Genomic DNA, 14,975 nt, shown 5'->3' with positions numbered 1-14,975 from the left:
CCGCTGGGCGACCACGCCCTCCGGATGATGTACTACGAGGGACTGGCCCCACGAATTCGTGGGGAGATGGTCAGCCGGGAGATGCCAGCAACGTATGAGGCCCTCATACAACTCGCGCTGCGGATTGATCGCCACCTGCTATCACGACCTAGTCACTGTCTTCAGTCCAGCTAAAGCTGCCCAGCTGCCTCCCCACCGACCAGGCGACATGGCCATTGACCTGCTGCCAGGAACCACTCCCCCGAAAGGACATCTCTACTCCCTCTCGAAGGCAGAGCAATTGGCCATGGAGCGGTTTGTGGCAGAGGCGCTTCAAAATGGCACCATCCCCCCATCGACTTCCCCGGCCGCGGCAGGGTTCTTCTTTGTGACCAAGAAGGATGGTGGCCTGCGACCGTGCGTGGACTATCGGGGACTCAATAAAATCACAGTCAAAAATCGAACACCTTTACCTCTAACCAACACCGCCCTTGACGCCCTCTCGGGAGCCAAGTACTTTACGAAGTTGGATCTCAGGTCGGCCTACAATCTGATTCGTATCTGAGAGGGCGACGAGTGGAAAACCGCCTTCATCACCCCCACTGGTCATTTTGAATCCCTTGTCATTCCATTCAGTCTATGCAACGCACCCGCCGTCTTCCAGCAGTTCATCAATGATACTCTCCAGGACATGCTGGGACGGTGGGTGTATGCCTACCTGGACGACGTACTCATTTACTCACCCACTCTGGAATCCCATATTCAACACGTGAGAGCAGTACTAAAGAGATTGCTCGCCCACCGACTGTACTGTAAGCTGGAGAAATGCGCCTTCCACCAGTGCTCCACCACGTTCCTGGGTTTTACCATCTCGTCCCAGGGTGTGGCCATGGAGCCCAAGAAGCTGGAAGCAGTGGCGTCGTGGCCCCTACCCACGACGCTGAAGCAACTGCAACGGTTTCTTGGGTTTGCAAATTTCGCTTCATCCGTGGCTACAGTGCGGTCGCAGCACCCCTCACTGCTCTCACCAAACCTTCACCACGTCCGTTCCGCCTAACCCCTGAGGCCATTCAAGCTTTTAAATATGTGTCATCATTTCACCACCGCCCCCATTCTTCAACACCCAGATCCTTCCCTTCCGTTTGTTGTAGAAGTGGATGCGTCAGAGGTGGGTGCTGGCGCCGTCCTCTCTCAACGCGGTCCGGACCGGAAATTGCACCCGTGTTGCTTCTTCTCGCGGAAGTTCACCCCTGCACAGCGGCGATACGGGGTGGGGGACCGTGAGCTGCTGGCAGTCAGGTGTGTGTGTGTGTGTGTGTGTGTGTAGTGATTGTCACATGTGATACACAGCAGCACAGCACACGGTGCACACAGTGAAATTTGTCCTCTGCATTTAACCCATCACCCTGAGTGAGCAGTGGGCAGCCATGACCAGCGCCCGGGGAGCAGTGTGTGGGGACGGTGCTTTGCTCAGTGGCACCTCAGTGGTACCTTGGCGGATCGGGATTCGAACCAGCAACCTTCTGATTATGGGGCGCTTCCTTAACCGCTAGGCCACCACTGCCCCAGGTGGGCCCTCGAGGAGTGGCGGCACTGGCTACAAGGCAGTGACACCCCCTTTCTGGTCTGGACCGATCACCAAAACCTCATATCAATCAAAGCTACCAAACAACTCAATCCCCGCCAGGCGAGGTGGGCATTATTTTTCGAGCAATTCAACTTTCAACTCTCCTACCGTCCCGGGTCCAAAAATCAAAAAGCCGATGCTCTTTCCCGTCAACACGCCCCAGACTCACCATCCTCTGACCCCGAACCCGTACATCCCAAATACCTGCCGGCCCGATGTACTGCATTGGGGCCATTCCTCCGTCCTCTCAGGCCATCCAGGACGCCAACGTACCCTCTCCTTCATTCGCCGAGCATTCTGGTGGCCTTCAGTACGGCGGGACGTACAGGCCTACGTGGATGCCTGTGACGTCTGTGCCCGGGCCAAGACTCCCAACACTCCGGCTGCTGGGCCCCTGCGTCCTCTTCCCATTCCTCATCGCCCCTGGACCCACCTCGCCTTGGACTTCATCACCGGCCTCGCTGAAGCTAATGGTATGCCCACCATCCTGACCATAGTGGATCGCTTCTCCAAAGCGGTCCACTTGGTCACCCTGCCCGGCCTACCGTCCTCTGCCACAACCGCTGACCTCGTGCTTCAACATGTGGTCTGCCTCCATGGGTTCCCCCAGGACATCGTCTCTGATCGGGGACCCCAATTCGTCTCAGCTGTGTGGAAGGCGTTCTGTCGCCTTATTGGATCAACCTGCAGCCTCTCCTCTGGCTACCATCCCCAGACCAACGGTCAGGTGGAGAGGGCCAACCAACAGCTGGGACGATACCTGCGGTGCTTTGCGTCAGAACACCAACGCACCTGGCCCGGGTTTCTCCTTTGGGCGGAGCTGGCCCACAACCTGCAAGTCTCCTCCGCCACCGGTCATAGTCCCTTTGAGATCTGCCATGGATATCAGCCCCCCATCTTCACGCACCAGGTGCCCGCAGGTGGGGTCCCCTCGGCCCGTCAGATGATCCGCGGTTGCCGAAAGGCCTGGAAATCTGCGCGGTCGGCCCTCCTCATCGCCTCACGAAGGATGTCCACCCAGGACGACCGCCGGCACCCCCGGCGACTGCGCTTCCGAGTGGGACAGAGAGTGTGGCTATCCACCCAAGACCTGCGTCTCAGGACTGAGTCACACAAACTGTCCCCTCGATACATCGGGCCATTCCGGATCCTCAGCCGAATCAACCCCCTCACCTACCGTCTCCAACTCCCTCCTGCCTCATCTACCGTCTCCAACTCCCTCCTCGGGGGGTCCAGTACCTGGTGCATTGGACCGGCTATGGACCAGAAGAACGGTCTTGGATCCCGAGTCGTTTCATCCTGGACCCTTCTCTGGTGACTGAGTACCGGCAGCGTACCGCCGCCGCTCCGGGGCCGTCGTGGGTCGGCCCGGGAGGGGGGGGGTACTGTCAAATGATTCCATCATGTGACCGGGAGTAACACGGAAATGAGGTAACGTGACTCCTATATATTAGGCTAGAGAGCAGCTGCCAACTGCTCAGTCATTGAATGACACACGCCATTCGACTCGGCCCCGAAAACCTTCAACCCAGTAAGACCGTACCTGTCCTCTCTGTTCTCCTGATCCACGAACTCCTTCCTGTTGCCCTGTCCTGCCCTGTCTTGTGTCTTAAAACGCGAACGACAACATCAGTGTGGTGTTGCGGCTCGCGCCGTCCACGTTCGCAGATTAACACGGAGGAACTTACCTGCCTCCCTGCGTCCCATCGCACCGAGGTCTCTCGTTTCCTCCTACACATCTCTCTCGTTCTGGTCCCGGTTCGCGTGTCATATATATTATTTTGCTCCTTTAAACTAAGCTGTCTGATTTATGCCTGATTTATGAGTAAATATTTTTGATAAAACTACCTTAATGCTACTGACCATAAACCAATTGTTTGGTTTATTCACATTATGGCAATGCTAAAATATTAGGTGTGAAAGAAAAATATTTTTTCAGCCAGAAAAATGGGCACACGAACACAAACAACACACATAAATGAACTTCCAGCTCAAAAGATATGTTTCTTTCTCAGTATCAAGGGGTAAAAATTAAAGTGAGAGATTGGATGTGTGTTTATATTGTAAGGAAACACATTTCAACCTTACACTCAGTTCACCAAGAAGAAGGTATCAATAAACCAATTTTAAAACATCCAGCCCATCTCTCTCTTTCACACACACACACATAGACACGTGTGCTTGGTACTTGACATGTTCATACACAAGACCATATACTGTTGATCAATGCAATGGGTTCACTTGGCAGATATATAGATAACTGCAAATAAAATGATACATACAGCCACAAGAACCTATGGACGATTGAAAAGGGGGGGTTGAGAGAGACAAGGAGACAAGGATAGATCCTTGGTGGACACCACATGATAAAGCATGGCCCATTGCAGATGATGTCTGTTCACTTAAAGATCATTTAAGTGCAGCACGGTGGTGGGCTGTAATGCCAGAGAGAAATAGTTCATTAGGCCCTACATTACTGCAAACGTGGCATGCACTCACTGAATAATACAGGCCAGCTGTCTATGGTGCTGAGTTTAGGGGTCATGATTGATATGATACTTCACCAAAGCTTTTTACCATTTTGAAATGAACATTATTTCTAGCTGCTGAAGTGTCCTGTTCATATTGTGAACTTGGTCCCATTAACACATCCACACAGCCACTCGAACTTTTGCCTGTGAATGTGTGTCTGACAGTTGTTGAAAATTTATAGATTTTTCAGCTTATTGCCGTACCTTTTCTTACAATGTCACACACCTCCAGCTTCACTGAGCACTGAATAGAGGCCAGAGAGGAGAAGTGAAGTGAGGTTGAGATTCAGAGGTGCACTCAGGGTTCACAGAAAGGTCAGATGGAATTTGACACTCCTTCTGTTGCAGTTATATAACAGTATAACACAGATTAATATCATTCAGAATATCATCAGATATGAATACTCATGTAAGTGCATGAAATGTGCATCACTTTCTACCTACTGTTTTCTCACTTCCTTCCTCCTGCTAAACCAGGGCAGTGGTGGCCTAGCGGTTAAGGAAGCGGCCCCGTTCTCGAAGCGCCAGGGTGCCACTGAGGTGCCACTGAGCAAAGCACCATCTCCACACACTGCTCCCCGGGCGCCTGTCATGGCTGCCCACTGCTCACTCAGGGTGATGGGTTAAATGTCACTGTGTGCTGTGTATCACAATGACAATCACTTCACTTTGACTTTAGAACTACACAAGTCTTGTGCAATTTAATATCCAGTTTTTCTGCCTGTAACCTTTTGTTGACGTATTAATTTGATAGGTAGAGCTTAAATATAGACTGTAAGACCATTACAAAGACCCCAAAGATCAATCTCTGCACCAAAGGGCAACCTGAGTCTGTCCGCGCTGTTTATTACCACAGTAACGACTATGGGCCTAATTAGTGTCACATTCATTTTTCCAATTGATACTTTCACCTGAGTAATTATTCAATAACAGGATGTTTAAAGAATTTGAACCCTCAGTTGAAATTTCCTGCTGGAGCCCAGTTTAGAAAAGGGCACAGCAGACAATGCTGTGAGAGCCTCTCTGATCTCGAATCAGACACATGTGTGGACTGCATGTGTGGAGTTCAGATATTAGTGTGCGTGTGTGCGAGTAAGTGGGCTGCTCTGGGTGTTGTGTGTGTCTGAGCTACAGTGTGATAAGCAGTGTAATCCCCAAACTAATTAGAATAATTACAAACACAAAGTCCGACCTGGAGGTTGTCTCCCCCTCCTAGACGTTCCCTTCCACATGGCCTCAGTATTTTTCTCTCTTGCGTTCCCAGTTTCATATGCACAAGGTCACATGTTCCTCTCATTACTCCCTCCTCTCATTAGATGGAATGAATTGGAAGCAGAGCAAGTGCCGTGGCGCTGTTTGTAATTCTCTCACTACGCCCCTGACCTTATATACAGAGCAGAAAGGACAGCAGATCTAGGAGTAAAATGCAGGTCCATCCCAGTGGTTGTGTATAGATATTGTACATATTAGCTATCTAGTTTCACGTTTGAGCATGGAGCATGGATTCTGGTCAAGTTGAGTCAATTACATGCAATGGAAAAGGCCGATGAGGAGGGTCTTCTGCTATTTCCTATTGTTGTAATAAACATTCATGTTGTAACAATGCCATTCAGTACTGTTCCACTTCTACAGTCAAACTGATTTCAAGAAGGTGATTATAATCTGCCAAAGAAGCCATAAACATTACCCTGTTTTAACTGTTGGTGCATTCATGCTTTAGCAATTTTTTTGGCTCTTAATATTAAGCAGCCATGCAAATAAAGACATTTCAGAGGGCAACAGCAACAAGGAGTATAGTGCACAAAAGACACAGTGTACAAATATATTATCAATATGTGACTATATTATGAGACACTACTTCCAACACAGCGCACTGCCATCCACATCAGGCACTCACAGCAACTCATCTGACATCACAGTGAAGGTAAAGAACCGTCATCCCATGCAGCCCCAAAGCCACTTCGGGCTTGTAGCTCACTAAAACTGCACCTTGACTCTTCTCTATGGCAGTCAAAATGCATACTCAATTTCAGTCATCTTAAACCTCTGAGATTGTTTTATGCAATACCATTAAGTCATTCCCATTAAAACCACTGCCACAGAGAAATGGACATTCATAGAGGGTGGTCATAGCCTAATGAGTAATGACCTCCAACCAGGTACCCGAGGTGGGCTGGACCTGTAATTAGTGACTGGAAGTTGATTTTCTTCGACAGGAAGCCATTTTGCTACTGTGGGTCCTGCTGAGGCTCCTGGGTAATTAGCGCATGTGGGAGGATCACATAAATGGAGACAGGGTGTTGCTGCCTTGTCATACACGTCACATACCTTCCCACTTCATAGTGTATTTGTCTGTGTGTCTAAGTAGCTGAAACCTGAGCACAAATCTCATGGTAAAGTTAATTTTACAGAATATCACAGCCCAGAAAATATGTGTGATTAACATGAAGTTAGATTGGTTGAAGAGGAAAAACAATAATCAGGGTTTCTTTCTTCGGGAAATGGCTCTACCAGGGTGGAACACTAGATCAGGTGTGGAGCTGACCACTGAGGCATTGTGCTGAATTGTGCTGCTGGAGCCTAGCAGATGGCGGGGGGCTGCGCTGAATCAGGCATCTGAGAGCCGCGGGGCGAGACAGCATGAAGCTTTAAAACAGGCCTGAGTACAGAAAGTAGAGGGGGGTGGAGTGACAGAGAGATGAAAAAAGGGCAGAGAGAGAGACAGATAAACAGAGAGAAGAAGCATGAAAGGGCAGACCAGTCAAAAACAATAAATACGGACTAGGGCGGGAAATGACGAAGGTTAAGAGTAACAGTAATATATCATATGCATATCTTAAATAGATAAGACATACTTTTTTTCATTTTTTTCCTTGTGGTAAATTCCATACATCATAAACAGTATTGTATGATGCAGAGAGAGCGTACGTAGTTGACTTACATAATCCTTCATACAAGATGTCACAGCATGAGATATAAAACATCATGCACATTTCAGAAGTGTCATTTTAAAATGACTACAGAATCCTGAATTATTTCCATTTACACACACACACACACACACTATTTTTTTCTCTCTAAATCTGTCTCTCCTTCTCAATCTCTAACGACCAAAAGATCAAAGTCTCTAAAAGTTTTCATTGTGTTATTGAGGGATTCCTTTCAATGTGTGTGTGTATGTGTGTGTGTTCATGATCTAGTACTGATCAGTCAGCTGCCAGGAACTCAACCTCACCGCAACTTGATTTGCACCATATCACTGTACAGAAAGCTCAGAAAAATGGAACATTACTACACCACTGCAACACAATACAGCTCCCACAACACAACAGTGCTGTGTAAATTATTTAAAATTTCAAAAATGCTAAATGAAAAATCAAATGGGGAAAAAAAGTAAAAGCAAATGATTTTTGTCAATGCCAAACTCTGCTACCATTTACATCATTTACGTTTACGGCATTTGGCAGACGCCCTTATCCAGAGCGACTTACAATGTAAGTCCAACATGAGGTTGTGGAAGATAGTTTCATGAAAGACTCTTCTCAGTCTTGGCCCCTCGGTGGTGGAATGAACTTCCCCTGGAGGTCAGAACAGCTCAGTCACTGAGCACCTTCAAACGACAGCTCAAGACCTTCCTCTTTAGAGAATATTTAGATGAACTTGTAACCTTCTTATTGTCTGACTTATGTTTAGAAACTACAACAGAGTGAATAAAAAGATTTTATTCATAGTTGGGGTCCTAGTGAACCAGAACTGATCATTTCATTGATGGTAACATGGAAGCATGTTGTAAGTCGCTCTGGATAAGGGCGTCTGCCAAATGCCTTAAATGTAAATGTTAAATGAAACAAGCCACACACAAGGTAGTTATAAACTGCAGGGCCGTTCCCAGACTAATATTTCAGACGTGATATTCAGTCTCTTTTGAAGAAGCACAAAGAAATGGGTAGAGGATGGTAAGCAGGAGGTAGATGCCCAGGAAGATGAAGAAAAAAGCTTATTTACCTTAAAAATCAGAAGATGTCCAGCATTGTCATCAGCTCAGTTTTCTTTTTCAATCTGATACCAAGTAAAATGCAGGTTGGTTTCAGTGATACTGATCCAATACTGATACTTTATACAAAAACTTAATGTGATTTAAAAAGTCAAACTAATAAGTGTGGTGGGTGTTTGTCTTGGGTACTGAGCGACTGAGAGGCGGGGTTGATGCTCGCACAGGGCACCAAACAGGCTGGAGCCGCCCCTTTCTGGGACATCACTGAGTCAAGTTGATGTGTTTCTACCAACACATTTGGAACGAGGTACAGAAATAGAAGTATTGATACCATTGTGCTAGTATCAATCCAATACTTATAACAGCTTGGTATCAATAGCATCGATATTTAGGATCGATATGAACATCCTTACCTGGAGACTATATCTATCCATTGTCTGGAGAAAACACAGGAACTGGTTAGCAGAAAATGCCACTGTCTGAAATATTTGGCTGTAGCAGAAGGCAGTTGGTTTGCTGAAGTCCTGGAGAGCTGGACAATAATGATTGTCTGTAGCATACTGGAGGTTCCTTGCATGTTTTGGGCTGCATTTCTGCAAATTAACTTGGAGATTTTACCTTGATTAATAGTATCCTTGATACTGAGAAATACAGGCACATACTTATGCATCATGAGCACCTTCGGGTTGGTGTATCATTGGCCCCAATTCATACTGCAGCTGGACAACAGCCCCAAACATGCAGCCAATGTCATTAAGAACCATCTGCAACACAACAAGCAGCCCTGGAAGTGATGGCATGATTGAGTCACACTTAGATAAAATAATAAGGACCCTAGTGCATATGCATCACTGGTTTTATTCAGAAAAAGGTCCTAAATAGGTTCTCAAAAAAGGGGGGTTGCAACACCAAAACAGGGTACTACAAGTACTACACAGTGTGACTGGCATACACAGTGCAAGGATCATCAATCTTGGTCCTTATGTGGTGAATTGTGTGATGAGGTCATCAGAAGGTGGGTGAGTGGGAACAAGGCAACAATGGTGGGGAGGTGTGAGCAGTGAATATAGAGGTGAATTTGAGGAGAATATCTGTGTTTAGTTGTGGATGAAACCATACCTACAGTAGAAAAATTGTTAAAGGCTCATCACACCAAATATTGACTTATGTTCATTCACTGCATGTGTTAATAAACGACTGCACCCTTAGGTCATAGAATACACACACACACACACACACACACACACAATATGCACACAAATCTCCCAGTCACATGATTTTGTTTTGCTGTTTTGTTTTCTCTCTCTCTCTCTCTCTCTCTCTCTCTCACACACACACACACACACACACATACACAGAAGCACACACTCATGATGTTAACACTGATGCTATGTTTTTTATGTACAGACTCCAGCTGTGAAGGAGGAAGATGTTGAGCAACCTGTTCACTGTACTGAGGCACTTCACTGAGCGGTAGGAGAGGACATTTGCATACAAACACTTACACAAACATGTTAAAAAAAATGTTGCCACCTCTATGTTACAAGACCAAACCTAAATCTAACCTCAGCAACTAAAACCACATAATATCCCTTTATCAGTTTTCTTCAAATCAAAAACACATGAATGTGTCAGTCATATGAAATACAGACCTGTGGTCAACACTTGTTTTGGTCATGATCCGCTCCGGCAGGGCTTACTTCATGTCCGTCCTGTATTATATTTCCTGATTGTTTTCACTTGTGTCTGACTGTATAAAGCTGCCATGTTTGTGAAAGTTCACCGTCGGGTCATTGTTTCTTGATGACTTCCTTGATGCTTAATCACAGCAAACAATATCAGAAGGTTAATGTCTTCTGACCATCATGACCAGAGACGAAACTAGGTAAGTTGGGTAGGTAGCACCCAACTTAGGCCTGACCCAACCTGAGCTCGACAGAATTTGGCCCGAATAAAAAGCCTGTCCTTCTTTGCGTGCTACGAGTGCTAGACTAAGAGTGAAACATAATCGCAAGAGTCTAGCCTCTAATTCACCTGCTCAGCATCCATTTACGCATAACCTGTCGAGGGTGGATAAGAATTGCAAATCAAATCAACATTTCATTAAAAATGAACACTTAAGAAAAACTATTTGCAACATGTGAAACACTTTTACCAATCACCGAAAAAGGTTTACAAGCAGCGTATCCTATGGAAATGATAGATACTATAGACCGGAAGTCTGTGTTTACTGATTTACAGCTGTAGGTGGGGTTAGGATTTCAGTGCTGTTGACGTTAATGGTGTTCATTTATCCAAAAACCATTACCCTCATTACAATGACAATGTCACGACTACGGACTTACGGGGGAAGGAAGCGCAGAGGTCTGACATGCTGGGAAGGGGTTTTATTAATAAACAAACAATAAACACAAATAAACAAAGGCGCGGTGGCCAAGAACGGTCAATAAAAGAGGAGAACTCAAACGAGCCCGCAGGCGTGTGGCGATTGCCAGAGCTAAAAAATACACAACCTTACATACGTGCACTAAGGTCCACTAAAATGTCGTACCTTCGGAAGGGGCGGAATTCTGCGGTCTATATGCACCGTCAGGATTGGCCACCGGTGTTGAGACCAGCTGCAGTCAATCCTGACAGAACCCCCCCTCCAAGGGCTACGTCCTCGGACCCCCAGCAGTACCATCAGTCGGGGCGGACGGCGGCAACCACAGGGCTCCTGCCCTGCTGTATCCTCCCTTTGGAGGTACCGGTCCCTTGGGCTGGCTCCCCGGCGAGGTCAGGCGTGGCGGCTCCGGTCCCTTGGGCTGGCTCCCCGGCGAGGTCAGGCGTGGCGGCCCCGGTCCCTCGGGCTGGCTCCCTGGCGAGGTCAAGCGTGGCGGCCCCGGTCCCTCGGGCTGGCTCCCCGGCGAGGTCCCACGTGGCGGCCCCAGACCCTCGGACCTGCACAGAAAAATCAGGGCCGATCCATCCGGGTACGTGCGGGCCCTGTCTCCGCACATCCCCTCAACGTTTCTTGCCCCGGAGCCTCCGGCGACTGTTCCAGGCACCCCAGGCTGGTGCCTTCTAGGACCATGCAGCCCCTCTTGCTGCACAGCCCTGGTGCCAAGGGGGGGGCATTGCCAGACCATCCGGCTAGCCCCCTCTGCGTCCGTTGGGACAAGCAGGCCCTCCTCCTGCCTGTCCCAGCTGGGTCCTCATGTCAACCAGGGGTCTCTATGGCGCTCCACCCCTCTGGAGGCGGACACAGGCCCATGCCTGGCCCGCGCTCCTCACCGGCTACCGGAGGACCCAGCTCAATCGCTTCCCCACCTACCCTCCCCTCAGGAGGAGCCCCCAACCTGAACTGCACCCCCCAAAAAAATTCTTTGCGGGAGAACCCCCCCCGGCTGGACTTAGGGTTACCTTGGGGCTCGTCCACCTCATCTTGGACCAGCACATTCGGGTCAGGAACCTCCTCCCTGGGGTTTGGCGCCGCGGCTGGGTCGCCATCTGGTGGACACAAAGAGGGGAAGTGGGGGCGACATACGGACACATATGCCACGCACACACACACAGACAGAGACAGACAGAAGAGAGGGTCGTCTGGCTCCCTCTCTGGGCTCTCCGGGACCTCCTCAGGGGGCACAGCCAGGATCTCGGGAGGCGCGACCTGCTTGTCACCCGCCAGTGCTTGGTCTTCTTGCCCCGGATCCTGACTGGTGCTGGATGTGGTGGAGGGGCAGAGTTCGATCCCTGGCTCAGGCTCTGGCCGATCAAACTCTGCCCTCAGTCTCTGCTGGAAGTCCCGAAAACTCCTGTCGGTCTCTCCCTGCTGCCAGAGGGCTGTGCTCCAGCCCCATGCTGATCCCGTTAGACACGCGAGAATGGTGGTGATCTCAGCTGTGTCTGCTGCCCCACTGCAGGGTCCCGGGGCAATTGGGCTGTCCCACACGGGGCTGGGCACGTCGCAGGAGATGGTGGTGGGTGTGTGGTGTGGAGGGGGGTGGACATCTTCTCCAGCAGGTGGGGGCGCTGGTGCTGCGCTGCCGCTCAGCTGGGGAACGTCCGGACAGAGGGAAGGCAGGTCGGCGACCGGAGCTGGAATGGAGGATTCCCTTCGTGGCAGTCCTGGCAGCGCAGTTGGTGGCTGGCGACCTCCCGTCGCCCTCTTCCACCAGCTGTCCTCACACTGCTGGGAGGGACATGGGCGGAGCCATCCCGGCACCGACCGCCCAAACGCCGTCATCCTGGTCGTCGTCCGTGTCAACCTCGTACCCCCGGAAGTCACATGGGTCATCCCGGCAAGAAACAGAAATATACCACAGGCCTAAGGATTTAGTGACGAAATCTTTATTTAATAGAGTCAGCCAAAATCATGATTAAAATTTTATTAGTTGTGCAGCCATAGGAGAGTGTAATGGGTGAACTGTTGGCTTGGAGACCAAAATTCTTTTGTGTTTAGAGCCTTGCATCTCATCATGCAGTTACTACAGAATTGATCTTGAGCTGTACCTCAAGTGTGGTGAGGTCCATTCGGGTGTTTTTCACTGTTCACTGGCTTAATGGCTGCAAATAGAGTAAAAATACACAAATACACTCACACATACTGAAAACTGATTGATTGCAAATTACATGATTAAAGACCCTATAATGAAAATTTCACTTTGTGAGATTATTTAACATAATTTTTAGTTCCCCCAGCCTGTGTATGGTCCTGCAGTGGCTAGAAATGGTGATAGGTGTAAAGAGTGATTTGGCCATTCTACTTCACCGTTCAAAGAGCAGCAGCTCAGATGGTCGGATTTGGGATTTGTCCCCTTATGTCGTCATAAAGGGTAAGGTTACCTTCTGTTTCTCATGCATTCCCACCCAGAGAATTTCTAACCCCTCCCCTAAAAAAGTAACTCCACCAACCATCATGGCTTCCAAACATGTGAAGCATTGCTCTGGCTTGGTGATCAGATATAAAACTGAGCACAAATGTATTTTTTTTAGTTACGTGAGACTCAGTGGGTTAATTTTATTTCTTCTTCTAAAAAGACAAATATTCCTGTTCGCGCCAAACACGAATGCCCCCGCAACTTCTATAGACCCTTTCTCCACGTCCCGCCTCTCTCCTCCTCATTAGCATTTAAAGCTACAGACACAGTCCTGGGTCAAAGTGGCTGTAATTTTGCACCAAGGCTGAATTTCAGAAGGAGACTTCAGATACAGTATTAGGGGACCAACAAGACCTATGTCAGGGGACCTTTAAGTACATTATTGAATTCTAAACCCCCTTCTTGACCCCACTAGTCTTCACTTTTGTCGAGCATGTGTCCACCTCCTCGGATCATGGTCGCTTCCTCGTGGAATGATTGGTGGAAATCTTGTGTTAGACAGTGCTGTGCGGGTGCCGGTAAATTGATATCTTTTCTTCCAGGCAATACTTGTGGGTGATTAGGACCCAGCACACATGTGAATGGGTGGAACCTGGCTAGTCCAGGGTCACCTGGGCACCACAGTGCTCAGCCCCAACTCATTTTAACCAGAGTACAGAGTGGTTTGTTATTTTGATGCGAGTACAGTGTGGGAAAGTGGGCAACATGCTGTCACGTCCATGCGGGCATGACGCGGCGGGTCAACGGAGAGGAGGACGAAGAGTGACGAGGAATGACGAGGAATGAAGGACGCTTTCACCTGACATCACGAAACAGGGGTTTTAATGGTGAATCACCGGACGGGAGACATCTGAGACATGGACACTGGTGAACACGGAACATAACGTCAAAGACCTGACAGCAAACAGAAACGAACAGGGCAGCTTTATACATTTGACACAGGTGAAAACGATTAGGGAACATTACACATGACAACAATGAAACTCCGGTCCGGATCCTGGACCGGAGTAACCCCATTTCGGACCGGATCCTGACACATGCAACCAGAAACATGGTTGAAGTGGGCCTCAAAAATTCATTTTAAATGGTCTAATCAGTACCTATATAAACCAATGTAATATACCTGCAGTTATTATGATGTAAGATTAAAACAAAACTCTGATAAGAATCAATATTCATTTTTATGCCTTGTGAAATGTGCATATATTCATGCTGATATTGCTTTAATTAACTGTAGCCAAGGAGTAACATTAATTACTCAGTTTTTCCTCTGGCAAATACATTTATCTAATTCTTTTTCTTTAATTAGTTAATGTGTTGGTCTACTAGCCTCTACTAGAGTCAATCCAACCTTCATTATGACATTATGGTGTTATAAATCAATAAAATTGCAGCTCAGTTGTTACAGCAGATGTGTTGCTAACTGCGGAAACTGAAGTGAGTTTGTGGAGCAGATGTGGAACAGATGCTGGGAGATGCTTGTGTGTTTCGTTTTTTTTTTTGTCTCTGTGTACTATGTGTAGTAGGTCTGATGACATGAGGTGTTCGTGTATTTGACAAAACCCTGTGTTAGACTTATCTGAGAGTTTTGTGTTCTTTGTTACACATTGACAGTTTTAGAGCTGTGTCTGCTCGTTTTGCTGGAGGTTTTTACTGCAGGGAGACGGGCGTCTAGACTCTCATTGATTGGCATCTTAAAGCTGTCTAGATTTGTACTGGAATTTCAAACTGTGTGATGATGAAATGCACATATTAAGTATAAACAGACACACACATGAAACGACTGAAGCTGCTGAAAAGTTGAATTTTATCAGGTTTCGCTTCCTGCACACACCAACCCTGTCTTATTTAATATAGACATAAACACGGTTTATCGGATCAAATCAGAGTGTTTCTGTGTGTGTGTGTGTGTGTGTGTGTGTGTGTGTATGCGTGTCCATCACCCTGGTGTACTAAACAGAGTGGTCCTTTGAATTCATGGTGTA

At 47.9% G+C, this 14,975-nt stretch overlaps 1 protein-coding gene across 5 annotated transcripts in view; it reads left to right on the top strand.

Annotated features, from left to right (window-relative positions):
* Positions 1-14,975, top strand: part of sphkap (SPHK1 interactor, AKAP domain containing) — a 125,275-nt gene that overhangs the window by 47,953 nt on the left and 62,347 nt on the right. For all 5 annotated transcript variants that reach the window (XM_028961149.1, XM_028961153.1, XM_028961151.1 and 2 more), the window contains one exon: positions 9,539-9,604. In XM_028961149.1, coding sequence (XP_028816982.1) covers positions 9,561-9,604 — 44 coding nt within the window. In that variant the 5' untranslated portion in view covers positions 9,539-9,560. The remainder of the gene's footprint in view (positions 1-9,538; positions 9,605-14,975) is intronic.

The sequence above is a fragment of the Denticeps clupeoides genome, chromosome 19 (genome assembly GCF_900700375.1).
Source record: "Denticeps clupeoides chromosome 19, fDenClu1.1, whole genome shotgun sequence".
Classification (NCBI taxonomy): Eukaryota; Metazoa; Chordata; class Actinopteri; order Clupeiformes; family Denticipitidae; genus Denticeps; species Denticeps clupeoides.
The sequence above is the reverse complement of the archived record's forward strand: the minus strand, read 5'-3'. Positions and strand labels throughout refer to the sequence as shown.